At 43.7% G+C, this 19781-nt stretch overlaps 2 protein-coding genes across 3 annotated transcripts in view; both read right to left on the reverse strand.

The window, feature by feature from the left end:
• Positions 1 to 354: 354 nt before the first annotated feature.
• Positions 355 to 16725, reverse strand: rnf11b (ring finger protein 11b). The gene is made up of 3 exons (XM_071921831.2): positions 16173 to 16725; positions 5303 to 5472; positions 355 to 4127 (listed from the first exon to the last, which is right to left on the reverse strand). Exons 1-3 carry the CDS (start codon positions 16293 to 16295, stop codon positions 3956 to 3958), a joined length of 465 nt encoding a protein of 154 aa, XP_071777932.1. The 5' UTR covers positions 16296 to 16725; the 3' UTR covers positions 355 to 3955.
• Positions 16726 to 17273: 548 nt separating this feature from the next.
• Positions 17274 to 19781, reverse strand: part of ttc39a (tetratricopeptide repeat domain 39A) — a 31454-nt gene continuing 28946 nt past the window's right edge. For both annotated transcript variants that reach the window (XM_071921828.2, XM_071921829.2), the window contains 2 exons: positions 19536 to 19652; positions 17274 to 19069 (listed from right to left, as the gene is read on the reverse strand). In XM_071921828.2, the coding sequence (XP_071777929.2) occupies positions 18955 to 19069; positions 19536 to 19652 (232 nt within the window). In that variant the 3' untranslated portion in view covers positions 17274 to 18954. The remainder of the gene's footprint in view (positions 19070 to 19535; positions 19653 to 19781) is intronic.

Genomic DNA, 19781 nt, shown 5'->3' on the forward strand with positions numbered 1-19781 from the left:
CCACCAAACCAGTTCTTAAACCAGAACTGAAACCGTTAAAATTCTACATACTAATGCCAAGGATATCTTACCCAAGGCCCCATTTATATATCTGTGAATTTTACAAAATGATACTGGTAATAACCACATTACAGCCCTTGAATATCACTTAGGGATAGCTACATGAACACTATACATGCCATGTGTAATCAGAGCAATAAATAACATGTATTTTATTGTATTTAGTAGGTAGAGACGTTTTGTTTAACAGATGTCAAACACTCGGATTTGTATGAAATGAATGAAAAATGAAACTAGCATTCTTCCCTTTCTAGTGTCCTGACAGGAAATAAATCACACCAACTGGCAATAATGTTCCATTGCATTGTCTATTTATTTGCCTGTAGTACATATCATATGCATATGCTTACAAACAAGGAAAAGTCTAACAAGCATCCGTACGCAAACATATCAACACACATACCCCATACACATATCAGCAAACCTTGCTGTTTAATCCTGTAATAAAGGAAAAATCCACCCTAAAACAGTATTCACTTGTCATTCCTGTGAATTTTGACATTTTTAGCCTGGATTATATTCTATCCCAAAACTCAAAATAAGAGTCAAGGCTCTAAACTGTGATCAAGCGTCATATTGTGGAGCTGTTCCATTGTCAGTGGATGGCAGATCAACATTGTGGACACTGATAGGTTCCAGGGTCATTTTCTGGGGATGTGAATACCTTTTTTCTAATCAGAGCTGTTAGCATATCATAGGAAATAAAGCCTATTTGGGTATAAAAGCTCAAACAAACTAGTTCACAAAGGTAGCCTCCCACTCACTTTCAACAGAGCAGCTCCAGAAAGTTTCTTAATGACTTCATCGAAGATTGTAGTTTCTGGATTCTAGCTTTAGCAGAGTGTTATAAATCAGGATATGTACGTGGATTCAATTTTAAGGTAAACTTTTTCTTTGATTATTTTTGGGGGAGCTATGGAAAGATAGAAAGACACATACACAATCACATTGTTTAGCTTTCTTTTTGAGCCCAACCCAGCGTTTATTGCGTCCAGACTGAGATCAAAACTTCCCCCACTCCACAAAAAGGTTTGGCCTTCTGCCCTTGGATCCAACACCCATACTTGTGGTCACTTACTTGGCCAGCTGTCTTACCACAGGACTGGTGCAGGATGCAGACGAAACCGTTGGGAACCAGCTACATAATCCCAGGAATTCTCGGAGAGAAAGGCAGATGATTTGACAGAAATCTGGTCCAAACACTGTGATACACCGACAATTCATTTATTTGTTCTGTGACAATGTAGTTGAACTTGGACAATTTTCACGATACACCTATTCTTCACAATATGACATGTACAATGATTGTGTAACTATCCAGCACTATTGCATATTGCCAGCTTGCCAGCAGCATTTCCAGTCTAAATTGTCTGTGTATCAAACCCCCTGTTGTTTCTTGAAGTTAGTTGGACTCTTCTCCACACGTTAGCAGCCGATAACGACCCTCACTCACATGTAACCTAAGGCAATGAAGCTCCACCTTGATGATGGAGAAAAATGTACAACATAAAGAGTAAATTAGAGAAAAGTACTGTGCAAAAACCAAGGTGCTTACTGCCACCTCCACCCCCCACCCAACCCCCATCTTTTTCAAATACACACACACACACGCACACACACACAGAGGCAATAAGGCCTACTACAAACACGCACACGCAGGTACGCACAGACACATACACAGATCACTAAAGGCGTGTTTTCAAACTCAGTGTCAGATCTGTATCATGCCCTCTATGCAGGGGGAGCTAAGATGAGTAATATTTTTACTACACTATGTCCTGCATAATTCTTACTGAGAGTCTTACTGACTCACTTAAATGTCAAAGTTACCAGGGAGGAAGAAAATAGAAATTAACGTTTGTATGTCTTTGTGCTTTCATCGTAAACTGGGTGACTTGGGCTAGAGACATTTTAGAGTATGACAAGAGGAAATCGGGTAGATTGAGGCCTCAACGTCAGTGTGTGAAGTAGTGCATGAAAATAATTTTCAATGCAAGAAAAACTGACAGTGTCTCACTTATGAATAGACATAGCCTTTCTAAACTGAGGAGAACATATTGTCAGCAATGTATAATTGCCAGTTCTAACAACATTAGGTACACACACACCCTCACTTGTACACACAGACTCGCTCATCGCCACTTCAAACCTATCTCATATACACAACCCATGACCAGAGTTGCTCTTTGTCACCAGCGTCCTGATAATATCATCTGCCAGCATTAACCGTCGCTTCCACGGGTGTTTGTTTTAGGTCTGGTTTTGTGAACGAGCCAAGCGCCTCCTACTACAGAACAGGATGTTTCCTCTCAGGTCTACATGGTACGAGTTATCCTTTCTGTCAAGTGACCGGAAAGTCAAACACCTGTCCTTGGAATTACAGGAGTCTCAGTTAATATAACAGGGGTGTCAACTCTGGAGTTAAGTCAGTAGTTTAGTTTATGTCACCAGGTACACATTCTGTGAGCCACTCTTGGGACACGGAGACTGTGGCTTTCATCACTGAGGTTTGAAAAACATTGTATTGATAATGGGTATGCGGGTAAAACAAACCACATACTTCACTCCCACGTTAAGTACTGAACTGAATGCATATGCTGAACTCTTCTCACGAGTCCAATGAAGAAGTGCAAATATCTCTCTGATTTGTGTGTATGGTGTGTGCATCACTCATTTGATAACCGGTCTACGAAACTGCTTGTGCTTTGGCCAATAATTTGAGAACTCACTGTGACTCAGCAAGCCATGAAGAGTATATAGCTTGATAGCAATAGTATGCCAGCTATACTGTACATCACATTAGTGACTAAAGCACATACTTCCCTTTGCCGAGTCTGTTGTATTTTTTCTGTGTTGTTGGTAAATATTGGTTCAACAGAGCCCTTATGCCGACTCGCAAAACAAATACAGAACAGATTTCACAAAGCCACAGGACAGGCAAATCAATCAACCAACCAATCTTATTTTTCTCATAAGAGATCTATACAGACAGACAGCTCCAGGTCTGTGTGTAGAAGACAAGTGGAGGCCTATCGTACATCCGCAGAAGACTTCTGCTCCTTTGTGGCGGTAGTCTGAAGTCTGTCTGTAGCTGTCTTTAAATCAGATGTCTGCGTCTCTAGCAGTCTTTGCAGCAGATAGGAGTCTGTAGCAGGCGTCTGTATGGGGACAGATCTAAACGTCTGGCAGGTCCTGGGATCCTGTATGGGGCAATCATTCTCCCTCCCCCCGTCTTGCATGAGATTCCAGTTATCAGGCTTCAGCGGTCCAAGAAACACAATATACAGCCTAATGATGGTCAGATGTCCTTCTTCCCGCATATTCAACGGTCCATTTCAACGGTGGGGAGTAAATAAGGGAAGTGTGTGAGAGTGTGTGTGTGTGTGTGTGTGTATAAAAGCGGATGTTGGAAATGTGTCTTAGTCATAAGAATTAACAGTCATTCCATTCCTGCTGACTTTTGGCCTCAACGCGTCTATCCTCACACTCTCCCCCTCTTTCGCCTCCCTTCTTTTCTCCTTTCGTGCCTCCCACTCCTTCCTGCTCTTGCCCTTAACACCACCTCTCCTTGCCCTTCTCCATTCATCCCTCCACTCTCTTCCCACATGCAATCCTGTCCAGCAGGCCTACTGAGGAACTCAGATGCACACACACACACACACACACACACACACACACGCACACACACGCACAGAGTCTTCACAACAAGATCATCCCTGCACTACTTTGATTTATCGTCTGGAGCCAATATCACAAACTTTGACCTCATGACTAAGCCAAGGTATGGGTTCCCCGTCAAACAGGCTGGAAGGTGTGTGCATGTCCATCTGTGTGTGTACATGTGTGCGTCCGGTCTGTAGCTGTGTACATGTGTGTCTGTGGGCACGTGTGCATGTCAGTTGGTCTCATAGGAGGAGAGCAGCGCGGCGTCCACAGGCTCCATGCAGGAGGGGCAGGTGAAGGATCTCATCAGCCAGTCGTCTATACAGTCCATGTGGTAGATGTGCATGCAGGGCAGGAACCGGATCGGGTCTCCGTACACAAAGTCCATCATACAGATCACGCACCTGCAACGGGGAGCACAGAAACACTCATTTTCAACTCAATGCTACATTTTCTTAGGGATGGCAAGAGGACAACACAAAAATGCAGGGAATAATGGAATGGAGAAAAAACATGTTAAGAAAGACTGCAGTTCAGAAACACTGGCATATATTGTCCAGTGATCCCACTGTGGGTCATGCTTTTCAGAGCCCCCGTATATTTGCGACTAAACATGCCAGCAAGGTTTGGAGATGAGTGCATCTGATTTATTGTTTAAGATTTTCACTGGCCCATAGTACAAAATGAAACAAAATGAATTTGTTGATAAATATGAATGACTCAATGATTTCTTCACCGGATGCTCAGATTTCTGGCTTTCAAAACTCACTTTCTGGCTGGTACTCTCTATTTTGGAACAAAAACTCCCCATTGGAATTTCAAGAGATTCCCCAGCCTCCCCCCAACCCCCCCGCATCCTACTTGCATTTTCAGTTTTGCTAAATGATAATGCCAGTGATCAGCTACAAATGCCAAAACATCTCATTCGGCTATACAAGAGACTTGTGTAGGAGGAGACGATGTTTTACGTCCAATGTTTTAGAACATAATTTCGCCAAATCGCATTTTTATTGATAGAAGAGGAGGGATACCGTTTAGGAGAGGTAGTTCCTGTTTGGGAGACCGGATCTACTTTTTAAATACTAATTTCTGTGTAAACCAAGAATAGAAATGCAAAATAACAATGGACCCAGGACTGATTTATTGTCTTTTGTAAAGTACTTTGTAACCTAGGTTTTGAAAGGTGCTATATAAATACAATTTTACTTACTTTACTTACTTACTTAAAAGCGGGATATGTTGTTGAATCTGTTCACCAACATGTTAGACTGTTTTCAGGCTATTTTCGTGGCCTCATTCAAATGAATGGAAAGTAAAAATCTGAATGCTACAAACTCATCCAGCTGCATTCAATCATGGTGAGTAGTTTATATTCTGGTTTTCATGGTGGTCAAGTGCCAAATAACCCCCATGTTAAAACTAAGTGGAATATTGCTTTAAGGCCTGGAATTCAGATAATTCAATTGAAGACATTTTAAGGACCTATAGCACCCTACTTGACATGGATCACCCAGCTGAAGAAGCTTCCCTACTCACTGAGACCCAGAGCTGGGTCTGACCACCCAGGGTTTCTACTCACTCTCTGATCTTCTTCTCAGAACCGTCCCGTCCTGGGTCGTACACGCCCTTGGGGAGGTGCTGGATGAGTCCGATGCGCTGGGCGATGCGGATCTGCTCCTCCTCTGTCAGCTGGGTGGCCAGCCGGGCCTGGCTGGGCGTCGGGTGGTAGACAGGCACGTGGATCTGCTCCTGCAGGCAGCGAGGGAGGAGAACATGTGCCAGGGTTAGACTCTTAACAGTCATCTGCTTAACCTACATCAAACAATTCTGTAACATGAAGTTAGTTGGTAGGTAAAGGCAGGCTCCTGAAGGGAGGATTTACAGAGACAAACATACACATGATAACTAATGATTCTTTACCACTGGCTCACACAGACACCCTCCAGCAAAACCTGTTGCATTGACCAACTACAGCTCTGACATTTAGCAATGAAATTCATGCTGAGTGAAGAGTGAACAAGTGTACACTTCCGGTTTGCAAGTCTCAGAGACAAAGTTAGACAGAGAACTGGTCTGTAGCCTGAAAGAGAACTGTGAGGAAATACATCATGTTGCATTAAGACTAATATTTCAATTTCATAACTAGTAGAGTCGCTTACCCAACCTGTCTCCACCCTTTATTCTAGCACTGTGAGATGATATTTTGAAATAAAAACAGTAAAACCTCACCCTTGTTATTGGGAGCCATTGTTTGACAGTAAACACACACGTGGAACAGCTACCAGGCAGCACCAACAGAAGAAACCACTACCTTATCATGAAACTTCCCTTTGGTTATATTGTGGCATATTTATGTTACAAACAAATTCTCTGAACTGGGACATAAGCAGCTTGTTCTAATACTGAGGAGAAGAAGAATGTCACAACCTGCCAATGCAGTAGTGATAAGCTTTACTATGTCAATCCCTCACCCTGAAGGAAAGCTTTCACCTCGGCTTATTACACACTGAAACTACTCAGTTGACTGTGAGACAGTTTCACAATCCAATGCACGTTGTTTGTTGTTAAATATGTATCCCTCTAAAAAAGAAGGCTTGTGAGACTGAAATGCTCACAATGACTACTTGTTAATAATAAATGTAATCAATGATTATATAATTACTAGCCAACAATATTTCTGGCCATGTTTTGGAGATATTATATAGGCCAGTAGGTGGCAGTATTTCCGCATGCCTAGTCCAGACAGGCAGAAAGCTGTGGGTGTTTTTACTTGACTTGCCTGGAGATGAGAAATGCTTGTTATTGATACCTTTTAAAAGCATAACCGACTTGTTGAATCGTTAATGGTCTGCAAAGCCTTTAGCAGACTTAACAAACTTGTTTTATAAAACAGGGTTTATATATGAATTGAACTTGACTGGGATTTGATCACCACAGAGTATGAGCCTAATGTGTGTGTGTGTGTAATGAAAGAGTCTGCAGTATGAGCTCTGGGAAAGCTCTATAGCAAGATAAAACACTTTCACTGTCAACTTTCCTGGGGGAGTGTTATCTTATTCGAAAATCGAAAGTTTATGTGATCAAGCTTAAAATTGGTAAGCCCCTAGAAGTTGCCTGCACTAAACTTCAAAGCAGACCCGTTATGCTTGGGTTAACAGGAAACTCCCTTTGGTTTACACGAACTAAAACTTGCACCTCCTGCTCCTCTCTAAACCCAATCTTCTATTCTTCTACTCGTCCCTCACACTTTGCAGTCTATCACAGTGCTTCTGCCTCGTCCTCTCCCTTCCTTCCTTCCTTCCTTTCCTCCCTCCATTAATTCAACCTTATATTCATATATCTCTTGCTACATGCGGCCTCTCATGCTGCGTGTACTTCCTCCTCTCCCTCCCTCAGTCCATCCTTCAATCCATTAACTCCCTCTTCCTCCTCCTGTCTACCATACCTTCACGTCAGGCAGTTCAGAGGAACCAACAACCAGGTCGTGGATTAGGCTAAATCCACTCAAACGGCAACCAGCGAGCTCCTTCATTAACCGCCTGTATATCCACACTCCAGAGACGACCTCTTGACACCAAGCACAAGACACTTGACAAGAGCTGGAGGGATCAGATAGGTGTTAGCCTAGTGGCGGCTTCTGATAAGTGAGCTGAAAATCTATCTGACACCACGCTGTTTACACTAACCTGTCCCTTCTGATCTATTTTCACCAGATGGCAAGTAAGTAGCTAATGACCTAGACCATGGCTTGTTACAAGAAAACGCCTTAAGAACGCTGCATAGACTGTTTTTGTCATTATTTGCTCACCCTCATGTCAGTCAAAACACTCAATCACCCCGAGTAGGCTGATTGAGTGACCTTCCTCTTAAGTAATGCTCTGTTATGCACACAGCTACACCTATGAACAGCTGGGAGCAGCCCAGTACAACTACAGCCATCTACTGTTGGCTACTGAATAACTCCATTAGCAATTTATGAGAATAACATGACAATGCTATCATGGGAAAACCCTGCAATTATAGTCTTTTTTTTAAATTACATTGAAACATAATGTGCAGTGCTTTATTTAGAAACCTACTGAAAATTAATTGTGTGATCAATTTCAAAGTGCATGGTCATTACTTTGAAAATAGGTCTGTTTTCAATCCCTGAAAAGCTAACTTTTTGAAGAGTTTTTGTACAGTTTTCATCTGAGATTAGCAGCAACGAGCAACTCTCCATTTCCCATGTTTTTTCCCTTGCTAGAAGGCCTGTAGCATTCAACATGTTAGAAGCATTGCCCTACTGTAGCTGGCTGGGTCACTACTCAAAACCCATGCACAACAATGCCTAGCTAGCAGGCAGCCTCTCAGCACCGCAGCGTTCAAAGCCATGAGTCAGCATGGCTTTAGCAGCTGAGGCTTTGTCAAAGCGCTGGGCCGTCCCTCCCAGTCCAGTCTGCCTTTCTCCTGCCAGCCACACCCCTCGTCTGTGTCAAAAACAGACGGCAGCCAGGCAGCGGGGATAAAAGCTACAGACAGTGGCTCGAGGGAGCGGGGGCAGCAGCTGTAGCATGTGTGTGTGTGTGTGTGTGTGTCTGTGTGTGTGTGTGTTGGGGTGGTCAACTGTGCAGTAGTCAGCAGTGTTTTTGTTGTCATATGCCTCCCTCCTCCCATCAGCTGGGATGTGACAACTGTTTATTAGGTGACCTTGGGTTGACCAGAAAGACAACAGTGAGAACGAGAGAGAGAGTGTGAGAGAGAGAGAGAGAGAGAGACAGTGTGAGAGCAGGGGTGGCGGGGTGAGAAGGGAGGCGGGAGGGACAGAGAGGGAGCGACCTGAGCCAAAGTAGGCCCTGGTCTCCTCTGCCAAGCATGCTGTAGGCAGCTGAGCCAGGCACACAGCAGCAGAAACTGTCAGCCTGCCAGGCCCCGGGCTGCTAATGGAGAAAGGGAAGGGAGAGGAAGATCGAGGATGGGTAATGAGTGCAGAGAGAGAGAGAAATACTCATGAACGGAGATAGTTACCCTATCTCTCATCCATCACTAATTGAAGGAAATCCAGAAAAAGAAGAGTAGTAAAGTGGAAGATAGAGGCACTCTCAGCCCACAAGTTCAATAACAGCTCTGGTCTCCACCCAGATATTTACACTTCAGATCCAAGAGCTTACATCACTCACACACACACACACACACACACACACACACACATACACACACTTCACAATGAAGCATTCTCTACCGTGTTGATAAGGGAAGGTCTGATCAACAAAACCCAACGTCCCAGTGTCCCCCCTGGCTGTATGTGTATGTGTGTGTGTGTGTGTGTCTGTGTCTGTGTGTCTGTGTGTCTGTGTGTGTGCACCAACCTTATGAAGAATGAGAAACCAGGCCAGGCCCACACAGACAGGAAGCATGATGACTGGGCAAAATCCCTCCATTGGACATTGAACATTACCAAAAGAAAATTCTCACATTTAGCCTGGCCAATCTTCTATAAATCAACCATATGCATTGCAGGAAATATCTACTTGCCCTAATTGGTGGCTGACTCTGTGGTGCAACCTAAGCAGCATCAATGTGCACTTAAGGTGAAACAACACCAGAAACCGAAGCGCTCACAGGCTCTGAAATGTTAGCCCTCTGTCTAGAGACTGCAGAGTAACAAAATCCTTGAGCAGGACCTGCAGACACCTGCACACAATACAGGCAGGCATGCACTCAGCCGCTCACACAAATATGCACACAGTCAAGAAAGGCAACAACAGGGGGAGGAGGATGGACATTAGCATTACAGGATGTTTATCTGATAACAGGATAGGCTGACAGTGTGAGCGTAATGGTATGTGTGTGTATCACATTATTTCATCAGTCTAGTAAAAGCAGGAAGTCGATACCGGCTCTATGTAGGCTCAGAGTATTAGCACTAATGTTTGCACACACAAAGAACCCACAGTCCAGCAACCCACAGACAGAAACTAGTATTGGGGCCTGACAGGTAAACTTATCTTGGTGCAAAAAAGCAAAACAAACAAGTGCAAGTTGAGGGGGAAAAAATCATTCAGGAACCCAAAAAGAACATACCCTAATCGTACATCTTGTCGTTAAAAGCCAATTGCAAATAGTGCATAGTCGAATATATCGACCGACAAAACACCCCGACCCCCATCTGACCTCCTGCTCCAGTGATTTTATGAGCTGGGGTCGGAGGGAGAGACGAGAACTAAAGTGTGAGAAAAGGAGTCGAGGAGAGGAGAAAAGAGGAGGACTCAGTGGTCTGGGCCCTTGTGGTGAGAGTTCAGGAACAGCAACCTCTGTGTGGCCGAGTAGCACCATGTGTCAGCCAAAGCCGGCAGACTATGTCACTGACCTGCAGTACAATGCCTTGTTTGTACCCCCCCCCCCCCCCCCCCCCCCCCCCCCCACTTTCCTGTTACCACATCAGCACTAAACAGTAGGTAATTCGTCATAAGGGCTCTCTGTTGGGGTGCAGCACTGCCTTACATGGCCAAACTCAAGACCATATCTGATCTCAATGACTCACTGGTGCCTGCTGGGAAAACAGAGTGCATAGTGTAACTCATCTGTCCAACACATTACTGTTATCTGAACAAAATGAGGAAGTCCCTCTCTCTTCCTGCTTTCCCCCACCGTGGCCGAAGCCGGGAGGCTGACCACCTGAATGGAAACTGTGAAAAGGCAGCAGACCACAGCAGCGTGTACACTTGAAAAAAAAAAAAAAAGTTGTGCGATTTTTAGCACATCTGTGAGTGTGGTTTGGGACAACACATTTTCTTGTTACTTTTCACAACAACACGTTATAAAAATGTCTTATTGCCAATATACAGTATGCTCATACAGCGTGCGTTTCTTTTCATGGATGTTGTGTTGAAAAGTATCACGTTGTCCCGAACTACACTCACAGATGTGCTGAAAATGACCCATAGTTTTTTTTAAGCTTAGCCACAACCACTCAGAAAACCACTCTCGTTTAATTTTTCATCTCCTCTCCTCCTCCCTTCCTCCCATCTCCCATGCTTTCTCTCCTCTCCTCTCCTCTCCTCTCCTCTCCTCTCCTGGTTTGACAGCTAATTAGAAAGCACCTCCAAAGTAAACTTTCTTGCCTCAGTTCCTCTTACAGAGTTCGATGGGCTCAAAGCAAACTGCTGACAACAAGCCTTCTCATCTTCGCGGCAGTGTGTCTGGGTGATAGACTCTGCTACACAACACTGTTTGTGGGTGTGTTTGTGTGTGTGTGTGTTTGTGCGTACCCCCAGGACTACTAACCCCTCTGAAGGGAGATTTAGTCTTGTCTTCGACCAGAACAGCAGGCGCTGCTTTGCTGTGTCTTAGATCATTTTCTACCCTCTAGTCCTCACACTCACACAAAATAAATGTGAGAAAGACTGAAAAGGGGAGTGCATTAAGAGAGAAGCAACTGCAGATACATGCAAACACACACATACACATACACGTACACACACACACACACACAGAGTGGGTCTTTTCATGTCTACAAGGTGTTCCAGCCAATGAGGTCAGGCCATAAAGCAAGCTGACAGCAGCATAATGGCCTTTGTGCCAGACTGAATGTGATCAATAAAAACTCCTGTCACTGCTCCCATCTCTTAGGGGGATGAGGTTGAAGGGGACATTTCTAGTCATACCAGGGGGGCGCGCACACACACACACACACACACACACACACCCACACACTCTTTCCCACTCTCAAATGCAAACACACAAGGGTGCCTTATCTGCTGTAGCCCAGACCCACAGCGATGAGTCAGCACTCTTCTCACCAGCTGCTTTCCAAATCACCGCACTCGACACACACAACGCGCTGTAAGTAGCGCTCACACACATCTGTGCGCGCCGACACATGGGCACACACTAACACCAACTGCCCTCGCAACATTACAACCACAAACAGAACTGCACTTCCCAAAGTAATGGAGACAACAACACACACATGCACACACACACACTTTGAAATCATTTTGACAAGACGTTAAATGGTCTACTAGTCTAAGTGGTGGGCTCAGAGGACTGATCTCATCCACTTAGCTTATCACCATCCATCCATCTATCCACCCTTCCAACAGTTAGGTCACTGTGCCTAGTTTCTGGGAACTGGGGTCCTCATATGGCCCTTTCATTGTTAGACCTATGACTCAAACAAGCCTTTTAGTGCAGAAAGCCTGTCTGTGCACCGCGTCTTTTCAGCCAGGAAATTACACAACGGCACTACACGCAGCCCCTGGCATGGCAGAGGGTAGCTCCAGACGCTGGAATTCCACCTCCTCCGAATCACTGCCGACCACGGATTCCCAGGAAACACAGTCTGATGGGAATCAGACTGACAGACAAGTTCAAGGTGGAACAGACATTCATAAGCCTCAGGATGAGTGTCTGAAAAAGGGAATGCAGTTAAATTGTTTCATGTTCAGTGTAGGCTATATGTATTGTCGATATCCAATGAGTGTCTGGATCGGAGACAAGTTTGTGATGATGTGTTTCATTGCATTCTTTTACACGTATGACAATAAAATGAACTTGAATTTTTTATGGTATTAGGATAACCTACTGTTTGGACTGTGGTGTTACTAGTCTACTTTTGGACCTTAAGCAGAAACTGGGTTATTTAAGCCTGAGGGGGATGCCAGGCAGAAATGGATGAAAAGGTTCCTATTTGAATTGGAATGTGAAACAGAGGAATAGCGTTCTGAAAAAAGGCAGGTGGATAATCTGAAAGGGGGCTAGAGAACAGTTAATGGAAAATTATGTATGACTAGTTTAACAAAAGCTTTTGACGTACAAAAAATACGGACTACGCTGCATAAAAAAGACGGACAGCCCTTCGCTCTCCGTCATCTGTCAATGTATCAGCTCCATAGAGAATACATTGGCTCAATCCGTTTTTGACAGACACATCCGTTTTTGGCGCCCCCTAAAATTAACAGACACCATTTTAAAGGTTTTTACCCACCCCCTTCAGTCCCTCTTCAAATGTATCCAGGACTTTCAAAGTGAACTGAGCTGAGCTGAGCTGAGCCCAAAAAATGTGACCTGTGTTCTCAGACTGGGTTCAGATGCTAAAGGTGCTGATCACTGTGGTCACGAAGCTAAAGAGAAAGGATTTTAAGACCTGGCAGGTCTGAAAGAGCTCTTTATAAGCAGGTTCTAACTAGTTAGTTAACTCTCTTTTGACACTTTCCGTATCAGTGTGAACAAGTTGTGCATTATGACTTTCTGAATTCAGCTGAAAGCCTAGTCTTCTGTGGAAACTAGGCTATGTCCTAAGCAGGGTTAGGTCCAAGTGCGTCATTTATCATTCTATCTCTCTCTATCATACAGGGGTTGGCTGGCTTAGCCTAATTACATACTGTCGTCACACCAGACATGACATACTCTTGGCAAGACCTAGAAATGAAGGCGTAACAAGGAATCCTGGCCCCAATTCTGCCATTATCTTTAAAGGACCTATATGTAATATATTTACTGTACTAAATCATAAAATGACCATGATATCTTATCAGAGATTTAGGAAACATGCTAAGTTGAAATACCGGCTTCTCCGACAACAATGCTACAGCCAGTATGTTCTCCTTTGAAATTTCCATTCCGGTGAGGAACGTCTGTTTTTGCTTTGGCCTGTGTGATTCCCCCCACTGCCCATTTCAACACCCCGGGTTGCCAGATATGAAACAAATTGGCACGCAAACACAGCGTACTGCAGCCATGGAAGCAAGCAAACGAACTGGATCAAGTGAGATGGATTCTGCCCGACCTAAAAAGCCTTGTCCTCTTTCGAAAAAGCTCCATGACCAGAGCCGTGGTAAAATACAGGTAAATATTGGAGATGCATTTGAGAGATGGAGACTGTGAACATATCTTATCCAACATTTACTATTCTGATGCTACGAGCTGCAGCTAATGGAAAATGCTACCGCTAACAAACTTGACTAAACACAAATCAAGTAACATAATCGGAGTATGGAGTTGTATTAAATGTGGCGATTACGGCCGATCAAGCTGGCAGAAGGCAGGACACATGAACCGGACACAGGACGTCGGAACCAGACGCCAAATACAGACTAAACGACGCGATTACAACCTGCACACACACTGGATATGAGGAACACCATGGTCTGCTGACAAATGTAAGTATGATATGATAGACTATGATAGTTTCATTCCCTTCTGTACCCCCACTCTCTGTCGGCAGCTGGTTATGTACCGACAAAGTGAAGCTAATTTGCTAGGCTAGGTTACATACCGTAGCTTAGTAGCTGTACAGGAGCCTGACCGGAGTCTCCGGTCTGCCGTGTTGCAGGGGGCCGGGGAACGGGAACTTCAAGCCGAACGATCCGCGGGGCTCCCGGGAGCTCCGGGTGTCGCGCTCCCCTCCCTCTTAGCTCTTTTAGCCTCGTCTGTTATAGGCTTCTTGTTTTGTTTTGGTGCAGAAGTTCCAGCAGTCAGAGTCCTGTCTTCCATGTTACCACTATCTATCATACTGATTAGCTTCACGCTCTTCAATCTCTGAAAATGTAAACTGCGTCTGTTTTCTTTCTGTTTTCACCTGGCAACCCGCGTGAGCTTCGAGTCTGGGGAGGAGGGGGCGGGGGGAGACAACTCTCTCCAATATTTTGAATTTGGACTGCAGTACCCATTTTAAACGCTTGGTGTCATTGTCACATATAGGTCCTTTAACTGTGCCCTGATGCATCCCTTCTGTGTTACATTCCATTCTGATAACAAGTTGATAATGACCGAAAATCATGACCTGTACAGCAACGTGACCAGGAAACACTCAAGTGTACATAAAACACCACTGCTCTGATGGCCAAATCAATAATGGTGCCTTAAGGTTAAGTGAGAGGCATTAAAGGCCAAAACAGGCCATCTACACCACCACTGGTAATTGGTCAAGATGCATTGGGGGCTGATGGTTAGGAGCAGTTGGAGATCCAAGTCAATTTAACATGTAGAATCAGTGTTGAGAGTTTGTTAGATCTGGGAATTGCAAGCCAATCATCAGTGTTTTTTACATTTCAAAATCTAGTGGCACAAAATCAAATATGTTTTGCAAATGACTGCCGAGAGTTTCCCTTTACATTTCACGTTGACTTTCCTTTAAATTTCCAATAAATATGATTCAAGTCAAAAAGTAAATGTGTATGTGGATATGCATATGATAACTGAAAACTTTATTTTGAAGTGGCAGCTTTACACCATGCTTTCCACAAATCATTTTGCAAAATGGGTGCACAGACTCAGGAAATCTTGTACATGAGGCTTGATGGAAAGACCAAAAGACAACAGCTGACTGAAACAGAAAGAGTGACTGTACCCACTTGAGCAACCTGATAGATAGGATTTCAACACTGTTGTAGCAAACTGACAACATAGCTTTTGCACTTGGTTGGTGGAATCTGTTGGATCTAATAGGCTATCTGACTTTAACAATTAAGTAGCCTTCTCCAATCAGCCATGAACTCTCCTGCTGTACTGACCTGAGATCGCCTTCAGTTTCCCATGCTTTAAAAACACTTATCTTAAATCTACAGATAAGACTTGGCTTAACCCAGTAACACGCAAACTCCCAGCCAAGGCCTTACATAACGCATACCAGCCACTTCTTAACACAGAAAAACATACAAGGGCAGGGTAACACCAGACATCATATTTATGGGTATAGCATGGCCAGTCTGTCAGTGGGTGATCTAATTCTGGAAATAACACCGAAAAAACAAACTTGCTGCCCTGGGGAGATCACTAAAACAAGCAGCTGACAAAGTTATGACAGTCATTCCTTTACAAAACTGCCATTTTAAAAGGAGAACTAGGGTTTGTTTCTTCAGGACCAAGAAAATACATTTCATACTCTGTGCCAAAATATGTCAATTGCGCATATGGCTCTATGACTAAACACAGCGGGGTGAAAATGAACTAGTTACAGCTGCCTAGGTTTGTTACTTTCATCACTACTGAATTTGAGCCAAAACTGCATGATTCACTGTGCTGAGTGAAGACTAGGTGATGATATTGTGCTTCTATCATACCAATGAAGGATGAATCATATTATGACTGCGGTGAAATGACAGACAGAGACAGGACTTTCGGATATAACAAAGAGGATTATTGTCAAAGCCAGTAGGAGACAGGGTCAATGGGCTGGGTTGCTGGTGCTGGCCGAGGGTGTTGTTGGATCTGTAAACAGCAGGCCTAGCTTCTCATATCGTCTGTTTGTCATCAATTTTTGGTGTCTTCTCCTTCTCTATCAGCTATACAGAGTCTGTTGTAAGGCGGCCATAGCTGAAAGACTGGTAAACTGGGCCAGACGTGCCACAAAACACCAAATTAACCAAGCATCTCAAGTCCACCGATTTACTGAATATTGTCAACCTTGTGAAAAAAACAAAGCTCAGCTGGTCGTGGCGTTGGTCTCCACAGTTGACCAAAGTTACCTGATAGGGGGGCGGTGGCTCCTGGTCGGGGTCAGCCCCGTCCCCGTAGCTGGCCCGGTCCGACTGAGATTCGTGTAGCAAAGAAATATCATCCGAGGTCGGAGATTTCAGACAGTTTCCCATCTCCGTCCTCTTCAAACTCTCCCCTCTCTCGGTGTCGCTTTACTACAGAGTAGATTCCACGGGCCACTTTCACTGATATTTCAGTGAATAACGTTACGCGCGATGTGAAGACAATCGATTGGGTTTTTCCATACACAGCTGATAAATCTCCTCTCCCAGACGACGGGAGGGCTGTTCAGTTCAACAAAAACAAAACATCCTTCAGCTATCAGCTAGCAACACAAAGAGCTAGCCTGCTAACACTAGCTAGCACTCGCAGAAGAACATCTACTCGTTAGCTAAAGCGACGACTGAAACGAGCTCACACAAATTGATGTCTCTTGAGGCAGTAAAGTGGCGAAATTATTGATATCTCTCACTTAAACTGACAAACCTAATTCCCGTTCTCTGATTAAAGACCCCTTGACAGGGACTTTCCACTTTGCAGCTCCCGAACGATAGAAAGTGGTGATGTAGCAACACGAAGCACCGCCCCCCAGAAAACGGACCAATGAGCTTTCTTCTACATCAAGGAAGCTCTTGTCCAGCGCCAATCAGATTGCTGATCACATTGCCCTTTGCTAAAAACATAAACACAGAGCTAAATCGATAAATGTATCTTTGTAACTGGAATTTCAGTGGAATCTTGCAGTTACTGATATAGGGCCCGAAATATCACATGAATACCCGTTCTGTCTTGGTTTTCTTGCTCCTCTTTCTTGCTCCTTTGAGTATTTTTAATAAAAATGAGGTGTGTATACTATATATCCGTCTTGTTCTCCCTGGCTGCCATTGGCTTGCATGTCAACAAAATGACATGACTTCACTGTATTCCTATCTAGTGGATTAGATCACACTGAAGGGAACAGTGAGTGCAAAGATTTGCAAGCAGTGTCACTTTGTTCAGTAAATAATGCCACTTTGTATTGTAAACACTGTATTTTTGTGAAACGGTTTGTCGTGCAGATAACGAAGAAAACAACACAACACAAAGAGGGATGACTTTGAGTTACTTATTTGATCATTTCATCTTAAATTACAAAAGAAACATTCAGTATGTACAGGAATGTCATTCTGCTCAGTCGTAGCCATGCCCCATAGAATATGCTTATCGTAAACATCACAGTGCCACTAAATTTGGTTAGAATTTCTTTATATCAGTAAAACCAAAGAAAAAGGAAAAAGCTAAATAGAATATTACTTGAAAATATAATTTGTCATTGGAATTTTCCAGACAGAGACTGTTGATAAAACAATATTAAGTATACATTTCCTCCACCATTTAAAAAAAAAAGTCTAAATTGACTCCCGGTCAATTTCTTTAATCCCAAACCTTACTCTAATCATGAATAAATCAACAGTGCTCTAATTCCAACACTTGAGACGCCATCTGAGTTCCCAGGTTTTAAGATACTCTGCCACTGGACACAGAACTTCAAATAACCTAACAAACAACACGAAGAGAGGCGACCTCATGTTGTCTTACCATTTCAAATTATTACAAATAAACATTGGTCATATACAGATTATTATTATTAGACACACAAGATCATAACTATGATGTACAAGTCCTTCTATAGGTGGTTCTAGTCTAGCATGGCCGATACAGGAGCAGCAGATGATGTTTGTAAAGCAGGAAGGCTCCTGTGGTCATTCAAAGCGTCTTCACCCACTAAAGATGCAGCAGGCAGACAGGCAAGCAGGCCTTCCTCGGTCTGCCTGAATGGCCTGTTTGTTCACACTCAAGTACTGTTGGAGCCCATCCCACACACTAGGAGGAGAAAAGGAGGGAGTCTGCCTTTCTAAAAGACACGTTCATCTGTCCTCTTAAAACGGGACAATTTTTGTAAAAGGCGCCATTTTGTAGTTAATGTATAAACATAAAGAATAACCCTCACTCAAAGTCATATAGACATTTTTTGGACTGCGGGGAGTTTGCATGGCTGGCTGATTTACATAGCTCTGTGCAGAAGCCCAGACTTGGGACTGTGAATACAACAGGATTTAGTGGCGGTGGAGATTTCGTCATTACTTCACAGGGAGACTGTAGAAAGTATTCCACATTACTAAGTTTGTGTTTTCTGTACGTTCCAACAGGGTTCAGGGAGAGGGAGAAGATTAAAAATGAAAAAGTGAATCACTGAGGGAAATAAAAAAAAGATTATGTACTGTATAACTCAGTGAATCCAAGACTCAAAAGTCATATCTTAGTTGGCCATATAGCTTTTGATCAAAAACTCCAAACAGAGGTGACAACTAACAAACCTGCCAACCAAAATATGACCAATGAGATGGGACAAAACAGAGGTGTTATTATAGACTATGCTCTGGGTTGTGTTATATTGTATCATATGACATATATGTGGTGTCATGATATGTCAACACGTAACTTCATGCTATTTTGTGTCATCTGACATCAAATGGAGTCATTTAATTGTCTGGTCTCTGATTAATATTGAAGTGAAGGAGGGAGCATTGGCTGAGAGCTTGATGGCGCTGCTGGTCGGGTGGAGTTAGTGTCAGTAATTTGGTAGTGGGGTTTGTTTAGTACTCTGGCTCTGTCAGGTCCGTCCCCGCTGCCCTGCACTGGGCTGGGCTGAGCTGGGCTGGGCTGAGTGGTGCATTGTGGGACTGCAGGAACAGGAAGCTGTCTCTGGTCTGGTGTGCCCTCCTCTGGCCGTTAAGGGCTGGAGGGCATGTGGATCCCGTTCTCCCCGGTGTCCTTGGCCTTGTGCAGAGCAGCCTGGATACGGAAGTGTGTCCGTGATTCCATGGAGTAGTTTTTATAATTTTGCCTGAAAGGGAAGCAGCAGAACCACATGAGATTACAACACGGGTTAAATTTTATAATTATGCTGTAAATCTAAACTTATTTTTAATTAAAGGGCCCTGTAATAAACCAATGAATCTCAAGACATGCTTCATAAACAAGTCAAAGTTAACCTTGTCTTTCATTCTAGCGCTGACTCTAAGTTTCTCCCTACTGCATTTGACTTTCAAACCTTTATTTAGTGTGGCCCTCATTTACAATGATGTCAAGACTACAATGATAAAAAAAAAATAATAATAAGACAAAACAAATGGAAAAAAACAGCAACAGCATAATATAATTTCAACAACAAATTCAAAAGTCAAAGTGATGCCTTGTAGGTATACAATATCTTCAAACTGCAGTGAGAGAGTAGACCCCATCTGAAATCCTTGTTTTAACAACATGCTTCTCCATGAGCAGAGATGATCTGAATATGTTGGAGCACTTACTTTGCTGTCTCTAGGAGTTTGATCGCCTCGTCGTTTCTGCCTTGCTCCAGACACAGCAGCCCGTGCTCCAGCAGGGCATTAGGAACCAGGTAGTGGTCATACTTAATCTGGGTCTCACTGTGGATAATGCCAAAAAAAAACAGCAGCTTTGTATGGAGGTGGAGTCGATATGAACAGAGATTCCCCTCTGCTGTCACAGTGTGCATTTCAGAAAGAGAATCGCTTTTATTCACCAAGGAGTTTGAC

The sequence above is a fragment of the Centroberyx gerrardi genome, chromosome 9 (assembly GCF_048128805.1).
Source record: "Centroberyx gerrardi isolate f3 chromosome 9, fCenGer3.hap1.cur.20231027, whole genome shotgun sequence".
NCBI lineage: Eukaryota > Metazoa > Chordata > Actinopteri > Beryciformes > Berycidae > Centroberyx > Centroberyx gerrardi.

Excerpts from the sequence above, each read along its gene's own strand:
- rnf11b (XM_071921831.2), bottom strand. The coding sequence starts at position 16,295 with ATGGGAAACTGTCTGAAATCTCCGACCTCGGATGATATTTCTTTGCTA. Across the intron at positions 5,473-16,172 it reads AGCCACCGCCCCCCTATCAG|GAGCAGATCCACGTGCCTGT; the intron begins GTAACTTTGGTC and ends CGCTGCCTGCAG. Across the intron at positions 4,128-5,302 it reads TCTGAGAAGAAGATCAGAGA|GTGCGTGATCTGTATGATGG; the intron begins GTGAGTAGAAAC and ends TCCCCGTTGCAG.